This window comes from Entelurus aequoreus, linkage group LG03, assembly GCF_033978785.1.
Source record: "Entelurus aequoreus isolate RoL-2023_Sb linkage group LG03, RoL_Eaeq_v1.1, whole genome shotgun sequence".
NCBI lineage: Eukaryota > Metazoa > Chordata > Actinopteri > Syngnathiformes > Syngnathidae > Entelurus > Entelurus aequoreus.
This window is the reverse complement of record NC_084733.1, coordinates 65,768,256-65,789,294: the sequence shown is the minus strand read 5'-3', so window position 1 is coordinate 65,789,294 and position 21,039 is coordinate 65,768,256. Positions and strand designations below refer to the sequence as shown.

Genomic DNA, 21,039 nt, shown 5'->3' with positions numbered 1-21,039 from the left:
GTCACATGATAATGTCATGACACATGATAATGGAATGTCTTGTCACATCCCGACTGTTTGACACTTAGAAAACATCCCGACTTTTTGACAAAAAAAATTCTGACTTTTTGACACTTAGAAAAAATCCAGACTTTTTGACACATAGAAAAAGAACACCTTTTTGACAAAAAAAATCTGACTTCTTGACACTTAGAAAAAAATCCCGACTTTTTGACCAAAACATTTCAGACTTTTTTACACTTACAAAAAATCCAGACTTTTTGAAAAAAAAAGATTCAAATTTTTTGACACTTAGAAAAAATCCAGACTTTTGACTGTCACATATGTCGCATGATAATGTCATGTCACATGATAATGTATTGTCACATGACAATGTCATGTCACATGATAATGATGTGTCACATGATAATCTCATGTCACATGATAATGTTATGTCATGTCACATGATAATGATTTGTCACATGATAATGTCATATCCATGATACACTATATTGCCAAAAGTATTTGGCCACCCATCCAGATTATCAGAATCAGGTGTCCTAATCACTTGGCCACAAGTGTATAAAATCAAGCAATTAGGCATGGAAACTGTTTTTACAAACATTTGTGAAACGAAAGGGCCGCTCTCAGCAGCTCAGTGATTTCCAGCGTGGAACTGTCATAGGATGCCTGCCACCTGTGCAACATATCCAGTTGTGAAATGTCCTCGCTCCTAAATATTCCAAAGTCAACTGTCGGCTTTATTATAAGAAAATGGAAGAGTTTGGGAACAACAGCAACTCAGCCGCAAAGTGGTAGGCCACGTAAACTGACAGAGAGGGGTCAGCGGATGCTGAAGCGCATAGTGCAAAGAGGTCGCCGACTTTCTGCACAGTCAGTTGCTACAGAGCTCCAAACTTCACGTGGCCTTCCAATTAGCCCACGTACAGTATGCGGAGAGCTTAATGGAATGGGTTTCCATGGCCGTGCAGCTGCATCTAAGCCATACATCAACAAGTCCAATGCAAAGCGTCTGATGCAGTGGTTTAAAGGACGTCGCCACTGGACTCTAGAGCAGTGGAGACGCGTTCTCTGGAGTGATGAATCACGCTTTTCCATCTGGCAATCTGATGTACCAGTCTGGGTTTGGAGGTTGCCAGGAGAACGGTACATTTCGGACTGCATTGTGCCGAGTGTGAAATTTGGTGGAGGAGGAATTGTTGTGTGGGGTTGTTTTTCAGGAGTTGGGCTTGGCCCCTTAGTTCCAGGGAAAGGAATTTTGAATGCTCCAGAATACCAAAACATTTTGGACAATTCCACGCTCCCAACCTTGTGGGAACAGTTTTGAGCGGGCCCCTTCCTCTTCCAACATGACTGTGCACCAGTGCACAAAGCAAGGTCCGTAAAGACATGGATGACAGAGTCTGGTGTGGATGAACTTGACTGGCCTGCACAGAGTCCTGACCTGAACCCGATAGAACACCTTTGGGATGAATTATAACGAAGACTGAGAGCCAGGCCTTCTAGACCAACATCAGTGTGTGACCTCACCAATGCGCTTTTGGAAGAATGGTCGAAAATTCCTATGAACACACTCCGCAACATTGTGGACAGCCTTCCCAGAAGAGTTGAAGCTCTAATAGCTGCAAAAATCATTGGTACTTTAATCTTAATCTTAAAAAAGGTGGACCGACACCATATTGAACCCTATGGGTTAGGAATGGGATGGCACTTCAAGTTCATATGTGAATTAAGGCAGGTGGTCAAATACTTTGGGCAATATAGTGTATGTCACATGATAATAAGCCACATGATAATAAGCCACATGATAATATGCCACATGATAATGTCATGTCACATGATGTTACATATGTCACATGATAATGACATGTTACATGATAATGGCATGTTACATGATAATGTCATGTCAAATGATCATGTCATGCCACATATGTCACAAGATAATGTCATGTCACATGATAATTTCATGTCACATGATAATATGTCACATGATAATGACATCACAATATAAAATGTCATGTCACATGACAATGTCATGTCACAGATATTCATATCACATACATATTTTCCACATGATATGTCACATGATAATGTCATGTCTTATGTAAATGTCATGTCTTATGATAATGTCATGTCATATGATAATGTCATGTGGCATGATATGTCGCATGATAATGTCATGTCGCATGATAATGATTTGTTTCATGATAATTTCATGTCACAAGATGATTTGTCACATGATAATGTCACATGGTAACGTCATTGCACATGATAATGACATGTGACATGATAATGGCATGTCTCATAATGTCACATGATAATGCGTCACATGATGCCATGTCACATGATGTCATGTCACATGATAATGTCATGTTTTAAGATTTAAGATTAGTTTATTTCAAAGGGGACAATGCAATTTCATAAAACACATGACTGCACATGGTAAAAAAAAAAAAAAAAAAGACAATTAGCCAGAAGGCTAGTTTTCATCTGATGTAAAAAAAAGAAAAAGGCAGTAAAATTACAATTTAAAAGAAAAAGAAAAGAGAGAGAAAAAGCACACAATACATATACCATATGATAAAAAACAAAATACAACATCACAACATAACATTTATCTTAGCATCAAAACAGGCTCATCTTTTAGTGCTGGCAGCTGTAGGCGTTGATAAGCCACATTTTCTATTTTTTTGTGAAGGCCTTGTAAGTTGTGACCAGTTTAACCTCCTCAGGTACTGAGTTCCACACATTTGCACTCCTTACTGACCAGGCCGACTTACTGAAAGTGCTCTTGCGCAGAGGAATATAACAGTCACCTCTGACAGAGCCTTGAGTGACACGCTCACGGCTGTTTCTTTTGCTGATGAACTCTGCCAGAGGATCTGGAGCCAATTCATGCAGTACTTTATAGGTCAGTTTTAAGTAAGGATGATGTTTGATAAGAAATGATCGAGTTCGAGCCTATTATTGAATCCTCTTATCGAACCGATTCCTTATCGATTCTCTTATCGAGTCCAGATAGGTTGTTGTATGTGGGAAAAAACACACAATATTTGGTTTAACAAATCACTTCACATTCTCTACTGCTCGCTACTATAGTATTACCATATCTGAGTTATTGTGCAGAAATGTGGGGAAATAACTACAAATGTGCGCTACATTCGTTAACCTTGTTACAAAAAAATTAATTAGACTGATACGTAATGTTGGATATAGAGAACATACAAACACTTTATTTATTGAGTCAAAAATATTAAAGTTTGATGATTTGGTAAAATCGTAAACAGCTAAAATGATGTGGAATTAAATGATGGAATGGATTAAGTAAAGAAGTTAAACATTGTACTGATATGATCCAGTTTAAGAGGTTGTTCAAATGAATAGTGCTTACAAAGTACAAAGAAGAGGAATTATAAGAAATACTTTCAACCTTATTGAAAATAAGATATTCTTCATCTCAGTATATTAATAATGGCTGAATTAATTAATTACATATTACAAAACTGTTGTATATACTAATTCACAGATATTTTATTATAAAAAGGTCAGTAAATGATGTATACATTTGTAAACACTCTGAAGTGGGAAAGGGGTAGGATTAAATAAGCTTTACTTCTTCCTACTCCTGTAAAGTGAAATGATATGAAACTGAGATGTATTATACTGTAAGTGTGTTCATGTTCCAAATAAACTAAAGAAATAAAGAAAGCACTAGTTTATTAGACAGACTTGCAAACTCTGTCGTGATGTAGGCTACAAGATAACGTTAACGTTATCAGACACATAGAAAAAGGCTCACGTTAACGTTACTGTTAGTCACTGACTATGCTTAGGTAACGTTAGTCTAGCTAACATTACTGCAGTCCTGGTTGACATAAGAGGTAACGTTACTACAAGTGAGCAGATATGGAAATTAACCGGCAACAGTTATTGTTAGTTACTCACCGGCGTCACCGCCACTGTAGCTGGGACTGGGGCAGCTGGCAGAAGAAGAGGGGCGTTCTTCGTCGTCTCTTTCGCTGCTTCAACACGTGTCGAAGACACAACACGCTTGTTGTGCTTCCCCCCCTTACACGAGAGCGAAGCCTGGCAATAATTGCATTACGCAGCTTCCTCGTTTTTTTTAGTGAAATGAAGCCATGCCTTGGAGCGCTTTTTCCGGTCCATTTTTTTCCTGCTTTCCCCATCTGCGCCTAATGACTGAGCTACGTGACGTCATTTCTTGTGATGTCCCACGGGGCATTTCTTGTCGGGACGGGATTCGTTCCCAGGGATTTGAATAAAGAACCAACTCTTTTTCTTTACTATAGTGGTCTCGATAACGGGTACCGGTTCTCAAAAAGGGATTCGAGTCCGAGGACTCAGTTCTTTTCTTATCGAACAACCGGGAAACCCGGTTTCGAGTATCATCCCTAGTTTTAAGTCATGTGTGAAGACTGTCCCAGTTAAAAATACTGTAATTTTTTTTAGAATGCACAGTGATGATAGTGCCTAGGTTTTTTATCCATAACTTTAGTTGGTTGTTTGTACAAGATTTCCAATGTTTTTTTGAACTCTGACCAGCCTGAAACCAGCTGGTAAGGCAATAGTTGAAGTGGCTGAAAATCATCGAATGCAAATATAATTTCGCAGCTTCAGTTGACATTTCATTTTGAATTGCAAGAAAATTTGCGAGATTAAACTTGACTATTTTACACAATTTGCCAATATGAGCTTTAAAGGAAAGCTCTGAATCTATTATTAACCAAAGATATTTATATTTGCTGACAATTTGTATTCTTTCTCCATCAATATGTATGTCGGGGACAGATTATACTTTTTTTGTTTTAGTTACAAACATGCCTACCGTTTTAGAAACGTTTAGCTGCAGACAGCACTCCTGCAACCAAGTTGTAACATAGGACATTGTTTTAGTGAGTTTAACAGCAACAATGTATTTAGTGTGACCATGAAGGAAGAAAACCGTGTCGTCTGCATACATTAAGCATTCAGCTTCAGGACAAACAGTGGGAAAATCATTAATATAGAGGCTAAATAAAAGAGGGCCTAATATTGACCCCTGAGGGACTCCGGAGGTTAGCTTAAAAGAGTCAGATCTGCAGTTGTTAACTGATACAGATTGTGTTCGATCATGCACATATGATTCATTTCAGCTCACAGCATTTTGAGAGAAGATAATGTCATGTCACATTAAAATGTCATGTCACATGATAATGTCATGTCACATGATAATGATTTGTTACATAATGATATGTCACATTAACTTTGATGTCACATATGTCATCCATCCATCCATTTCCTACCAGGCTCCAGCGCCCCCCCGCGACCCCGAAGGGAATAAGCGGTAGAAAATGGATGGATGGACATATGTCATGTCACATGATAATGTCATGTCACATAATCTCATGTGTTATGATAATGTCATTTCACATGATAATGTCATGTCACATAATTTCATGTGTTATGGTAATGTCATTTCACATAATTTCATGTTATGATAATATCATTTCACATGATAATGTCATGTCACATGATAATGTCGTGTCACATGATATGGCACATGATAATGGCATGTCACATGATGATGTCATGTCACATGATGATGTCATGTCACATGATGTCATGTGGCATGATATTTAGCATGATAATACGTCGCATGATAATGTCATGTCACATGATAATGATTTGTCACATAATCTCATGTCACATGATAATGTCATGTCACATGATGATGTCATGTGGCATGATGATGTCATGTCACATGATAATGATATGTCACATGATAATGTCATGTCACATGATAATGGCTTGTCACATGACAGGCATGTGATTTTTCCGTCTAAAGTCGGAATTCCGTCTTTTTTAATCTCAGGGGAAAAAAAAAAAATTATCTCCCATTTTTCCGTTTTTTTTTCCCGACCCTAAATCAAGATTCGAGACGTAGTTTATATTACGCCGTAGTTGACTGGTCGATATGTTCCTTGTGACCAATCAGGACATCTGTTATGAATGATGACGTTAATAACGTCATCATTCATAATGGTTATTACCGCCATTTTCCATATGTAAACGATGTCGGTTCTCGAGAGAAAGGACGCTTTACGAGTAAAAGAAATTGATAAACATGTCAAAAATAAGTTTCGATGGGACTGGATGGAAAGGGAAATCACTGATACTGTTGGGAAGAAGGAAGTTACGACTTTGTTCGGTGATTTTATTCGGAAAATCGATCGTCCCGGAAAGGTTTTGTGCACGTGGTGTCATGATAATATTGACTATGGATCACGAGGTTTCAAGGCTTTGGAAGTACATGCGAAACGCCAAAAACATATGAAACAACTTGAAGCAAGGAAAACAAACTTTTCACTAGCTGGTACTTTTGGATGTCAACCGAAAGTGAGCAAACCTTACGGACTTCATCCTTTGTTTACATCGACAACTGCCGTAGACATCGAGAGGAAAGATCCACCCAAACAACCCACTTCAGTTGCAGACAGGGTTGTTAGTAATGAGGTAAGCTAAAAAATATTTGCTTGCGAAATACGCATGTTTGTTTTAAATATTAATCAATTATTGCTTTGCGAAATATAAATGGGTTTTTCTAAAAATAAAAAGCCACGTGAAAATATATTATGAAATTACAGAAATTCAAGGAGTCGCATTATTGATTCCAGTTAACAATTTATTTGAAATACATTTGCATATAATACTATTTTGTTATATTAAGTTCTTATGTAGTCTCTTGAAACTATTGTCAGTGGTGTAACAATCTTGAAGGTAAATATTTTCACACTTGTTTCATGCAATATGTCAGTGTCCTCACATTATTATTATTTCCTATTTTCAAATATGAGTAAACAATACTAAACATGTTTAATTATTTTCATAAATTTATATCCTATTTTGGCGACAAGAATGAAATGTTTACATTTGGTATTTTGTTAAATAAATTTGCAAGGAAAGCTCATGTTAGGGCTGGGCTCTTCGAGAAAGCTAATGTGTGAAGTGAACTGAAGTAATGTGGTAATACTGTAAATAAACTGTAGATAATAACACTGATCAATATGACACCTGTGGATGTGAAATGAACACAAGATGTAAATATTAGTGACTAAATACTGTTGGGACTGAACCATATACAGTGATTCATTAGGATAATTGGGTTATGTATGTTCTATTAATGATGTTTTCATGTCTTTAAACACTAAAATATTTTCTTCAAATGGAGCTGTCTTTGTTAATTTTAGCATGTTAAATTGGTGAAAAACCAGGAGCTTCGGGGGGCGTTGCCCCCCTTTTCCCCCCACCAGGGCCTTCGTCCCCCAGACCCCGGAAATTTTTTCAGTCTTTTTCATTGTGGTCAAATCACATGCCTGCATGATAATGGCTTGTCACATGATAATGTTATGTCACATGATATCATGTCACATGATAATGTCATGTCACATAATGTCATGTCATATGATAATGATTTGTCACATATTAATGATGTCACATGATAGTATGTCATGTCATGATAATGTCATGTCACATAATGTCATGTGTTACGATAATGTCATGTCACATAATGTCATGTCGAATGATAATGTCATGTCACATGATAATATCATGGCACATGATACTGTCATGACACATGATAATGTCATGTCACATGATATGTCACAATAATATGCCACATGACAATGTCATGGCACATGATAATATGTCACATGATATGTCTCATAATAATATCATGGCACATGTCATGTCACCTATGTCACATGATAATATGTCACATAATAATATGCCACATGATAATGTCATGTCACATAATGATTTGTCACACGATATGTCATGTCACATGATAATGTAACGTCACATGTATCACGTGATAATATGTCACATAATAATATGCCACATGATAATGTCATGTCACATAATGATTTGTCACAAGATATGTCATGTCACATGATAATGTCACGTGACATGTCATGTCACATGATAATGTCATGTCACATGATAATGTCATGTCACATGTATCACGTGATAATGTCACATAATAATATGCCACATGATAATGTCATGTCACATAATGATTTGTCACAAGATATGTCATGTCACATGATAATGTCACGTCACATGTCATGTCACATGATAATGACATATGTCACATGATAATGTCATGTCACATGATAATGATGTCACATGATAATGTCATGTCACGTGATGTCATGTCACATGATAATGTCATGTCAGGAATATTATCATATGTATGATAATGTCATGTCAGGAATATTATCAAACATATGATAATGTCATGTCACATGTATCACATGATAATGTCATGTCACATGATAATGTCATGTCACATAACATTTATGTCACATGATAATGTCATGCCACATGATAATGTCATGTCACATAATGATTTGTCACACGATATGTCATGTCACATGATAATGTCACGTCACATGTCATGTCACATGATAATGTCATGTCACATGATAATGTCATGTCACATGATAATGTCATGTCACCAGAGGTGGGACCAAGTCATTGCTTTGCAAGTCACAAGTAAGTCTCAAGTCTTTGCCCTCAAGTCTCGAGTCAAGTCCCGAGTCAAGACAGGCAAGTCCCGAGTCAAGTCCAAAGTCAAGACTAGAAAGTCTCAAGTCAAGTCCCAAGTCCTGCATTTTGAGTTTCGAGTCCTTTCAAGTCCTTTTAACCACAGACTAATATTTTTACACAGATTGTGTATGCTTTTAAAACGCTGTATTTATTTATTAAAACAAGTGCATTTGAAATTGCAGGGAAAAAAATAGTGCTGACATTGCAATTCATAATAGCACTATTAACCAGTCATTTTAATAGTTTAAACAATTTTAAACATTTAACTCATTCCTTTACAGAATAAACACATTTGCAAAAACAAACATTAACATACTATTGGTTGTATTTTATGAAAATAATATTACCACAGAGTTGAGAAGGAGCAAAGATCTTCAATATTTGTATGTGAAAATCACAAAGAAATCTTCCGGGGGAGATGACCCCCCTACAGGGGTTTGGTTTACAAACTTTCAGCCCCACCTAAAACAAAATTCACCAGCCGCCACTGATTATGATGCATTCTCATTTTAGGCAAAATATAAGACAATACTTTCTTAACAGTATAATTGCAACCAGGAATAAGTCTTCAAGTAACAATATTCAAATACTAACATTGTTGGGTAAGACAGCATTTGGTTTTATTCTGAATCCAGTGAAACAGATTGGTGGTTTTAGCTGATATAAAGACTTACAGGTGTTTATATATGTTTATGTTTAAGTATTTGGCAGACGCTTTTATCCAAAGCGACATACATAAAAAATACATATAAAACAATCACTGTAAACATGATCATTTAAGGGAAGAATGTAATAGAAAATATCAATACAAAGTGTCAAGACAGAATAAACTCTCTGCTGCTGCAGTCTATAGGTCCCTAAGATATATAGATATCTAATGTATTCATACATTGTTTATGTAGGATATACGCATGTATATATAACCTAATCATATTGTTTCTTCAACTTAAAAATAGCTGACCGTTTTTTCCCCCTTCTGTGGGATTATATTCCCAGTTTTGATCTCGGACGTCTGGCCATTTATAGCGTATAAGAATATTATATTACTGTTAAGCAAACTATGAATAATAAAAACGCCAAAGCATGTGTCCGTTATCATAGCTACACGTTTGACAAAAAAAGCGCGTGAAAATCAGTGGTATTCAGTGAGGTAAGATGAATTAAATTCGCTGACAGTTCATTGCTCCTGCCAAATGAATTGCACTGAGTGGAGCGGATCACCACTCCAAGATGGCGGCGCCGCGTCTCGTCTGCGCCAGTAGGCAGTAGCGCTCGATGCTGCGTACCCTTATAAGATGTCTATGGTTATAACGTTAGCAGTGAGTTTACAGCCTCACTGACTTAACTACACAGCAAATAAAAGTCATGTTACTTAGCCAATAAACGTTATCTTACATTCAAAACGTACCCTTCTGTGTGGAACTTCAAATGTCGAACGAAGTTGGAAGTTGTTGTGTCTCCGTCTGTAATATTCGAACTGCGTGATTTGCATACGGCAATTCGTTTTTTGTTGACCAAGTCGTAGTTTTTATACCCGAACGAAACCAACTTTGGCATAATTGTTTCTCACTGCCGCGTTGTTTGACAACTCATGTTCGGTGGTTGTCCTGCAATTTGATTGGATGAGAGCTGTGGGATGAAAACAACGTAGATTTAATTTGATTGGCTATTGTACTGCGAGCACACCAGCTGACAAGCAGCATACACGCTTATAGACACAGACGTAGAAAATGAAAGATACGGAGCGCTCCCAAATAACTTTTTAATCTTTGAGTTTTGGGGAAAGTAGCAAGTCATGTCAAGTCAAAAGGCTCAAGTCCAAGTGAAGTCACAAGTCATTGATGTTAAAGTCTAAGTCGAGTTGCAAGTCTCTTTACATTTTGTCAAGTCGAGTCTAAAGTCATCAAATTCATGACTCGAGTCTGACTCGAGTCCAAGTCATGTGACTCGAGTCCACACCTCTGCATGTCACATGTATCACATGATAATATGTCACATAATAACATGCCACATGATAATGTCATGTCACATAATGATTTGTCACAAGATATGTCATGTCACATGATAATGTCACGTCACATGTCATGTCACATGATAATGTCATGTCACATGATAATGTCATGTCACATGATAAAGTCATGTCACTTGATGTCATGCCACATGTCACATGATAATGACATATGTCACATGATAATGGTGTCACATGATAATGTCATGTCACGTGATGTCATGTCACATGATAATGTCATGTCAGGAATATTATCATACGTATGATAATGTCATGTCAGGAATATTATCAAACATGATAATGTCATGTCACATGTATCACATGATAATATCATGTCACATGATAATGTCATGTCACATAACATTGATGTCACATGATAATGTCATGTCACGTGATGATGTCATGTCACATAATGTCATGTCAGGAATATTATCATACAATGATAATGTCATGTCAGGAATATTATCATACATATGATAATGTCATGTCAGGAATATTATTATGGTATGATAATTTAATGTCAGGAATAATATTGGGTTATGTGCACTCAATAATAAGTGTTGTAAATCAACTGTGACAGGATGCAGAGGTCAGAAGAAGAGTTGGCTACGCCCCCTGCTCGGGTTGACCCAGAGTCCAGCTCCAGTTCTTGTGATGAAAGCACTTTGATGACAGGAAGTGACAGTGCACTCCAACAGCTGTCAGAGGGAGAACTGGTCGTCTGTTTCAAGCAGCCCGACTCATTGACAGGTAAGGGGGTGGGGTCAACCTGTTCCACCTTCGCCTACTGACATTCTCCCTTAAATGTTGTGTGTGCGTGTGTTAGAGAGCAGTTTGTCCAGCTCCCTTCACGACATGGTGAGCAACACTTGAGCTGAAGCCAATCAAATGTTCACTGCTTCCTGTCTGATCACTGCCTGTTCCTCATCCAGGACTTTGACCCCCCCAGCGAAGGGCAGGTCAAAGGTCATATGTTCCATTCACACACACTGCAAGATGAAAGATCACAGGTACACACCGACACCCAAACATGCACCTGCCCTCCTCTGACCTCTGACCTGCTGTGTTTTCAGGGTGAGTGGTGGAGGGGGGAGGAGGAACTAAGTCTGGGGGAGGTGCCTGGTGCTCACAGGAAGCTGATGTCGCAATCAAGTGCACCTCGCCGAGACATCGCTTCTTGTGCTGGTGTGACATCATTATGACATCACTGCATCACAGCAGCATCATTATGACATCATCACTGTGACATCACTGCATGACAACAGCATCATTATGACATATCTGTGACATCACTGCATGACATTATCATCATCATTATGACATCCTAACTGTGACATCACTGCATGACATCATCATTGTGACATCACTGCATTACATCAGCATTATTATGACATCGCAGTGACATCACTGCATGACATCAGCATCATATCATCACTGTGACATCACTGCATGACAGCATCATTATGACATCCCTGTGACATCAGTATCATTATGACATCATCACTGCATGACATCATCATCATTATGACATCACTGCATGACATCAGCATCGTTATGACATAATCACTGCATGACATCATCACTGTGACATCACTGCATGCCATCATTATGACATCACTGTGATATCACTGCAGGACATCATCATTGTGAAATCACTGCATGACATCAGCATCATTATGACATCAGCATCATTATATCATCATTATGACATCATCACTGACATCACTGCATGACATCATCACTGACATCACTGCATGACATCAGCATCATTATGACATTATTACAGTGACATCACTGCATGGCATCATCATTATGACATCCTCACTGCGACATCACCGCATGACATCATCATCATTATGACATCATCACTGTGACAACTGCATGACATCATTATGACATCATTGCTGTGACATCACTGCATGACATCAGCATCATTATGACATTATCACAGTCACATCACTGCATGACATCATCATCACTGTGACATCACTGCATGACATCAGTATCACTGTGACATCACTGCATGACATCCGCATCATTATGACATCATCACTGTGACATCAGCATCATTATGACATATCACTGCATGGCATCGTCCTTATTGCATCCGCATTATGAAATGAACTGCATGACATCATCATTATGACATCATCATCATATCAGTCCATGATATTATGACGTCAGCTGCATAACATTTCCATTATCAACACAAGCTCACTGTATGACATCATCATCATTACATCACATCACCATCATTATGACATCACTGTGTGATATTATCATGACATCAACCTCATCATGACATCATTATAGTGACATCATCATATCACTGCATATTTTGAGCATGATATCATGACATCACCTGCATGACATCATCATCACTATGACACCATCGCCACTATGACATCATCATAGCATCACTGCATGACATAATTGTGACATCATCATTATGACATCTTGACATGTCACTAATGCTCTCTTTCGTTGTCTTCTTGTGTGTGTGTTTGTTTGCGCGTGTTCCAGGCCAAGAGCAGAATATATCTTCTGATGAGATTTCGAGTCATTTCTTCTAGTACTTTTCTACTTTTGAAGTTCAGCAGCACTTTAATGAAGCAAAATAAAATCCCTCTAGGAAGTTTTTAAAATCATTCATGCAGTCTTACTTGCTGATGTTTTTCTTTCATTTTGCTTTTCATCAAATGAAAACAATTTGAATTGTCAGAGAGCACTTCGTGAAGGGTCCAACAGGAAGTTGTCGGCAGGAGGAGGAGGACGCAGGTTGGAATCCCTGGTACCCTGACAGACTGAAGAGGCAAACAGCCGGCAGAGGTCTGTGCTTACTCAAAGGTACAATTTCAATGTCAAAACACTGCTTGGCATACATCTAACCTTTTACTATTGTTATTATTATTATTATTATTGTTCACATTCAGTGTTGGGGACAAGATTCCTAGCTTTTTTAAGATAATTTAACAAATCTACACCTCAGTGTCATATACTTTGGTGTTTCACTAATGCCAACTGTTAGCATGCTAACTTTTTTAGCTCATTTTGCTCATATTTTTTGCTACTTGACGCTGTCTGGCCAGCGTGCTAACTGTTAGCATTTCAGTTTGGCTTTTCAGCATTCGCATTTTCTTGTTCTTTGAAACAAATCAAAATATTCTACTGGTTTTGAAGGTGGAAAATAATATTTAGTACGGCTCCATTCTGAGTTTCCTGAAGAAAAGTCTAGTTAGTGAAGTTATGGCGAATAAAAGCCAATCCTAAACATGCATTTATTTCCAGTTCATTCTTGCAGACATGGCTGCAAACTCCATGCCATTTCTGACTTAGCTCCACTCCACCTGTAACGGGCTTAAATAAAAGTCCAATAAAATACAAATGTAATTTCTCTTGTTGCCTTGTTTGTACTTGAATGTATTAAAGGAGCCATATGTAATAATGTGGCCATAAATGGTACTGCATCACGGTCAAAATTCTGTAGTCTCCTCCCCCTCTCCCTGACTGAGGTTGCCAGATACACAGCTGGATGGATTGGGCTACTCCAAGGAACTTCAAACTTCCACTGCCTCTTACTAGGGGTTGAGTTGCTGGGACCATAATAGCTGAATAGACAAGCGTTTTGTCAATAACAAATCTCTAACCAACACATTTGACACAGAAATTAGGCTATTTTCAGGATGAAGTACGTCATGCCTGCTTACAATATCACAACAATCATATAGTTATTGTCAGTACTATCAAAAAACAAAGACTAAAACCAACTACAACCAACGCTAGTGTTGTATATTTGTTGGTCGAGTGACTGTGTGATGGGTGATGAGCCAAGAAGACACCAACGAGGAATCGTCGAACAAAAAGCTTTATTTGATTCAGCGAGCCTCAGGCCCTGTTTACATTAAGCCAGATAACTCCTTAAACAAATAATTATTTAGCCTAAGCCTCGTGTCAGCCACATTAAACCACCGTTTAAGGTTCCCCTCCTTGGATAATTTGTACACGGGTAAGTGCGCCGTGTATTTCTTGAATCTCCGGGGCTCTTAGCTTTGTATGGATTCATCAATCGTTTACAAACTGAGTTCAGAGAGGAAGTGACACCAGAAAGACCGCGCCCCTCTCCTTATTTACTCTCGGACCACAGTCCTTAAATAACTTTTACACTAAGACCCTTACTCTTTGTAGTTCTAGCCTTGGAGCTGGCCAGTCTGTACGAAGCCCAGTTTGTTGTTTAGCCAGTCAGTCTATTTCCTTACCTTATCCCTCTGCTCAGTTTGAGATGGGTGACCTTCGTCTCCTGATCTCTACTCCTACATGTGGGGGCTCCTACCAGATGTTGCTAATGTGTTTATAATCACTCCTAAAATCCAAGCCTGCATTTCTTTAGGATTTCAATTGTCCTGGGGGCAACAGCCACCACTCTATGGATGAGCTGTGATGGACATCTGCACCCGAAGCTATCTAAGGGCATATTTCCTTAATAGAATGATTCCCTAAAAGACTCTGTGACCAAATATAGATGCATGCTAGTTCACAATCATATAAGAAAAATGTACACGATATAATTTACCACACTAGCAATGATTATACTGGTGAAAATAAGTAGAGCATGGTTCGCAGCCTAATGTACGCCCAAAACTAAAGAGTTTACATTTTACCAAGGTATGCCTATAGGCTACTGTTTCAAACCTTTGGAATTGCCATATAACTTGGTACATTTAGTCCACAATATGCAAACACCAATGAGGAATTTTTTTATCGTTATACGTTTCACATTGCCATGATGACTAATGTTGGAACCCATTTCCTCAGCGTATCAGCATATTGAGAAGGAAATAGGCACTGACACTACCCATATCGACATAGGTTTTATTTGTACAAAAGATATGTTGCCCTGTCAGTTAGACGACACATCGACATACAGGCTAACGTCAATGTGTCATTGACTGGGCTAGCATGCTAAGCATTTTTTGCAGGAACATACTAGTAGCTTTGTTAGACAAGATCATAGACTGTATTGGACATTATGGTTTACATCCCAAATGTCCATTTCCATTTATTACAAGTAATAAGAAAATGTAAATGCCTGACTTACCTATCAAGGAGGAAAATTAGCAAGTTTGGCGTCAAATGAAAAAAATCTTCAATGGGCTCCATCTTTTAAAGGCATCCCCAATACAAATCCTGGTTTTGTTCCTGGCTTTGTCATGAATAAGTTGAGAATGGTAACTTTTAGATTTAGTAAGGTCTGACATGTTTAGTAACTTTACCAGTGTCAGTAGCCAGAAGATGGCGGTGCCTAACTGGCAATCTGGATGTGACACACTCACAGACTTTCTAATTGGTCAAACGGTGGAGGGCGGGACATCGAAATGAAAACAAGTTCAGTAAAACATTTTAAAAAAAGGTTCTTGTTTGACATTCTGTCTACAAAATTGCATTTGCATCCAAAAATTTGACTATTTTCTGAGGCAAATTGTATTTATGGTGGCAAATAACCAGGCAGTATACACAGATTATAGTAGTAGTATTAATCAAACATAGTCAAAGAGGAAATATAGAAGATTGTCCAGAAGAGTGTCCATCTTGTAGACCAGTGGTCCCCAACCACCGGTCCGTGGAGCGATTGGTACCGGGCCGCACAAGAAATTAAAACTTTTTTTATTTTTATTAAATCAACATAAAAAACACAAGATACACTTACAATTAGTGCACCAACCCAAAAAACCTCCCTCCCCATTTACACTCATTCGCACAAAAGGGTTGTTTCTTTCTGTTATTAATATTTCTGGTTCCTACATTATATATCAATATAGATCAATACAGTCTGCAGGGATACAGTCCGTAAGAACACATGATTGTATTTTCTCTTGGGAGAAGAAGGAGTGCCTGGTGACCCTTTCAGTGGAGGACGTGAAGATATCCACTTATTGGGAATTATGACACCAGGACATCTGCTGATTGGAGTAAGCGTTGCTCTGGTTTGTCGACAAATTGGAGGTTGTTGGCAGTCTTCAAAGTACCCCACAAATGATTGGAGGGTGCGGGCAGAACTGTGGACACTTGTGATTTGGATAACATCGGACTGTCTGCCCTCCAGGATGAATTTGAGGACCAGTAATAGACAATTGAGAGTGAAAAGCAAATTTTATTTTCACTGGCATACAAAACATTCCAACTTGGATTGTTTCCCTGGCTTCGAAACTCTCCCTAAGGCAGTGGTTCTCAAACTTTTTTTGTCATCCCCCACTTTGGACAAGGGGGAGTTTTCAAGCCCCACCTGCCCCCATCGCCCCAACAGAACGCTAATGCCAAGCTTAACATTTTCAAATTTATTGAACATCAAGTAACATCAAGTTTTATACATTCAAACTAAATAACATAAAATAAAGTCAAGTTCAATAATAAATAAAATAACTGTGCAGCTGTGGTATAACTTGCATCAAGTTCAATATCAAATAAAATAACTTGCATCAATTCAATAATAAATAAAACAAAAGTGTTGTAACTTGCATCAAGTTCAATAATAAATCAAAAAAAGTGTTATAACTTGCATCAAGTTCAATAATAAATCAAAAAAAGTGTTATAACTTGCATCAAGTTCAATAATAAATCAAATAAAAGTGTTATAACTTGCATCAAGTTCAATAATAAATAAAACAAAATTGTTATAACTTGCATCAAGTTCAATAATAAATAAAACAAAAGTGTTATAACTTGCATCAAGTTCAATAATAAATAAAAAAAAGTGTTATAACTTGCATCAAGTTCAATAATAAATCAAATAAAAGTGTTATAACTTGCATCAAGTTCAATAATAAATAAAACAAAAGTGTTATAACTTGCATCAAGTTCAATAATAAATCAAAAAAAGTGTTATAACTTGCATCAAGTTCAATAATAAATCAAATAAAAGTGTTATAACTTGCATCAAGTTCAATAATAAATCAAATAACTTGCATCAAGTTCAATAATAAATGAAAATAAAAGTGCCACTTTGCAATCTTTGCCAAAAAAAGGAGGACAGGGCAAGTGAATATGAGTTTTACAGTACTCCAGCATTAGTGGCTGCAATGAGCCTGTTTTGCACTGCACAGCTTTTCAAATCGGGGTTGCAGGCTTGACACTGCCACTGTTAAAACCTCATTGAATTCGGGGCTGAGCTGCCTTGACGCGAGTGTTTCCCGGTGAATGACACATTGTGTCCAATGTGCATTTGGCGCAACCCTCTTTATTAGAGCCTGCAGCCCGTTTCTTGACTTTGCCATGCGCGCCATCAGAGCAAAAGCCCACACAGTTTTCCCATTTAAGGTCGTGTTCTTTGAGGAAACTGTCCATTATCTTGAACAGCTCATCAGCAGTGGCTCTATTTTTTATGTATTTGCAAAACAGCAAATCCTCGCACAGTGACTCGCCATTCACAAAGCTTCCGCTTAGCCCCGCCCCCATTAGTTACTGTTGCTGTCTGTCAAACTTTCGCTCCTACCTAGAAATGTAAAGCATACAGGAAAAATAAGTAGTTTACATTTATCTATATAGCGGATTTCACAGACAGAATCACAAAGTGATTTCCAGTGTGTATAGAAAATGAAAGCATAGTAAAAAAAAAATCAAAGAATATAATAATAAAAAAAATCAAAGTGAAATTTCCTCCCGTTCCTCACGCCCCACCTGTCATGTCTCTATTCCCCACCAGTGGGGCGCGCCCCACACTTTGAGAAACGCTGCCCTAAGGACAGTGCGGCGAAGACACAACAAACTCCCTTCTTGTCTCTCATTGACACACACCTGTTGACTTTGGACTGACTGGCGGCTGCAAGAACACCAAGGTCACACACACATACCCCACGCTAGGGCTGGGCGATATATCGAATATACTCGATATATCGCGAGTTTGTCTCTGTGCGATATAGAAAATGACTATATCGTGATATTCGAGTATACGTTCTCGCGCAGTTGCTTTTAGCTGCGGGCATTACACTACATGCTTTTCTTCACTCTTTCTTGTCTCTGCTTCTCACAGAGACCTAAAACAAGCGCACTTTGTTACATATGTCACATACTGTCGCGCGTGCAACGTCATACGCCCTCGCGGAGCAAAGAGGTAGCGGCATGGTAACATTAGCTGTGATGCTAGCGGTGCGGTGCGAGTGGTAATACGAGAGAAAGAATGTGCGAATCTGGTAACGAAGGAAGAAGAATTAATTCCCAAGAAAAACAGCACGGGGTCCATCGTCTGGCGGTGGTTTGGCTTCAAGCGGGAAGATGTTAAACAGACAACCGTAATTAGTCAAGTTTGCGGCAAAAGCGTTGCTACAATGAGTAGCAGCTCTACTAATGTAGCATTATTTGAAAAGTCACCCGCTAGAGCAGACCTGGGCAAATTAAGGCCCGGGGGCCACATGCGGCCCATTAAGCTTTTCAATCTGGCCCGCCGGACCTTCCCCCAATTTTTTTTTAGATTTTTAAGATGGAAACTGTAGCTGTGATGTTTTCAAATGACCGTAAGTCTTGAACTATACAAAGTATTTCAATGGTTGGAATCTGCGCTTTTGCAGGATATAATCCAATCCAATCCAATCCACTTTATTTATATAGCACATTTAAACAACAAAATGTTTCCAAAGTGCTGCACAACAATATACTAGTTACTATGGTAATCTAATTAGTTACTATGGTCATCTAATTAATTACTATGGTCATCTAATTAGTTACTATGATAATCTAGGTCACAGCAGCTCAGACGAGGCATCAAGCAGTGTGGGTGGGGAGCGTTTCCACAGAGTGTTTCCAGAGCGGCCAGTCTGAAATTGGGTGTCAGAAACAGACGTGGAAGGAGATTTTTACAACAAAGTTCTAAAGCTTAGTGATATATCAGATCATATGTCGTTAATTTTTTACCCTTTGCGTTCTTATTTTGTTGTGTTTGTAGCATTTTTGTTTCGCTTGATTGTAAAATATGTCGATCGAGAGGGGGGGTGATGTTCATATGTTGTCAATATTCAGTGTTTTATTGTTCATAGTTAATATTGTAAATCCCACATTATTTTCATGTACATTCTGGGTGTCTCATTCAGTAAAAAATTTTTAATTTCCATTTCGTTTTTTAAGGCAGTCTGTCGGAATGTTTTTAGTTTACAATCACACATTATTGTGAGGTTTTGTATTAGTGTTCCTAAAAATAGATATATCGGCCCCCAGACACATTTTTTCAAAAAATTTGGCCCCCAAGTCAAAATAATTCCCCAGGCCTGCGCTAGAGAATGAAGAGTGCTTGAAACTTCGTATGTCAACATCTCCGGCCGGTGCCACACCCACAAAATGCCAAGCAACCATTTCCACATCAACACCGTATGAAAAAAATAGTCAACAGGAGATAACGTCCGCAGGAACCTACCACATAGCAAAGGACATACACTATTTGATTTCCTATTATGCAGCTCATTTTTATTTGACAGTTATTGAAATATCTTGTGTGACATCATGCACAAAAGTGCACTTTATATGTTTTTAACTATTGTAAGCGGTAGGAAATGGATGGATGGATGGATATTGTAGCGACGTTCTGTACAAAAAGTGCACTTTAATTTAGTGTTGTTTTGATATGTCATCTTAGTGACATCATGCACAAAAGTGTTTTAAAATGTCTCTGACAATCTTGCACTTTCTGTTTTGAAATGACACGAATGTTTAATATAAATACAGTTTTGGTAAATTGACTTAGTTGTGATTTCCCTCTGCATGAAAGTTTAAAATTAGCATGTATTAATGCAGTATGAACAAGAATGTTTTAATGTAGACACATAGAATCATCATACTGCTGTGATTATATGCATCAAGTGTTAATTCAAGGCTAAGGCAAAATATCGAGATATATATCGTGTATCGTGACGTGGCCTAAAAATATCGAGATATTAATAAAAGACCATATCGCCCAGCCCTACCCCACGCCCTTGATGCTTGAATCCCTTAGGGGTGATGCACGGCTGGGCAGCGCTTAGATAGCAGCAGCCTGCCTCCGTAGCCAGCGTCAACCTTTTTTTCCATCTTTTACTGGGCGCCTTGTAGCGACCCATCAGCGTTGCTGTTCTGTAACCATGTACACTGTTTGTTTGTCTCATTTTGAACGGGTTTGTGCTGAAAACAAAGTTTTGTTGTACTTGTGCAATGACAATAAAATCATACCTTTGAAGGCTGCCAGCAACTTCCAATTAGTCGACAAACCAGAGCAACGCTTACTCCAATCAGCAGATGTCCTCGTGTCATAATTCCCAATAGGTGGATATCTTCATGTCGTCCACTGAAAGGGTCGCCAGGCACTCCTCCCAATAGTCTGTCGCGTGTCCAGCAACAACTGCTCCGTCAAGACAGACAGGTTCCCCCAAACCTGAGATCTTGTCAATTTTGTTGAGTGGCCAGTTAAA

General features: G+C 38.3%; 1 protein-coding gene across 5 annotated transcripts in view; it reads left to right on the top strand.

Moving 5' to 3' along the window:
- The window catches only part of LOC133646750 (protein TALPID3-like), a 42,730-nt gene extending 28,769 nt beyond the window's left edge, over window positions 1-13,961 (top strand). For 4 of the 5 annotated variants that reach the window (XM_062042480.1, XM_062042479.1, XM_062042478.1 and 1 more), the window contains exons 20-24: window positions 11,196-11,365; window positions 11,442-11,473; window positions 11,548-11,625; window positions 11,689-11,800; window positions 13,139-13,960. In XM_062042480.1, coding sequence (XP_061898464.1) covers window positions 11,196-11,365; window positions 11,442-11,473; window positions 11,548-11,625; window positions 11,689-11,800; window positions 13,139-13,188 — 442 coding nt within the window. In that variant the 3' untranslated portion in view covers window positions 13,189-13,960. Of the gene's footprint in view, window positions 1-11,195; window positions 11,366-11,441; window positions 11,474-11,547; window positions 11,626-11,688; window positions 11,801-13,138 lie in introns of all 5 variants that reach the window. The other variant, XM_062042481.1, reaches the window with a different exon arrangement.
- Window positions 13,962-21,039: the final 7,078 nt, after the last annotated feature.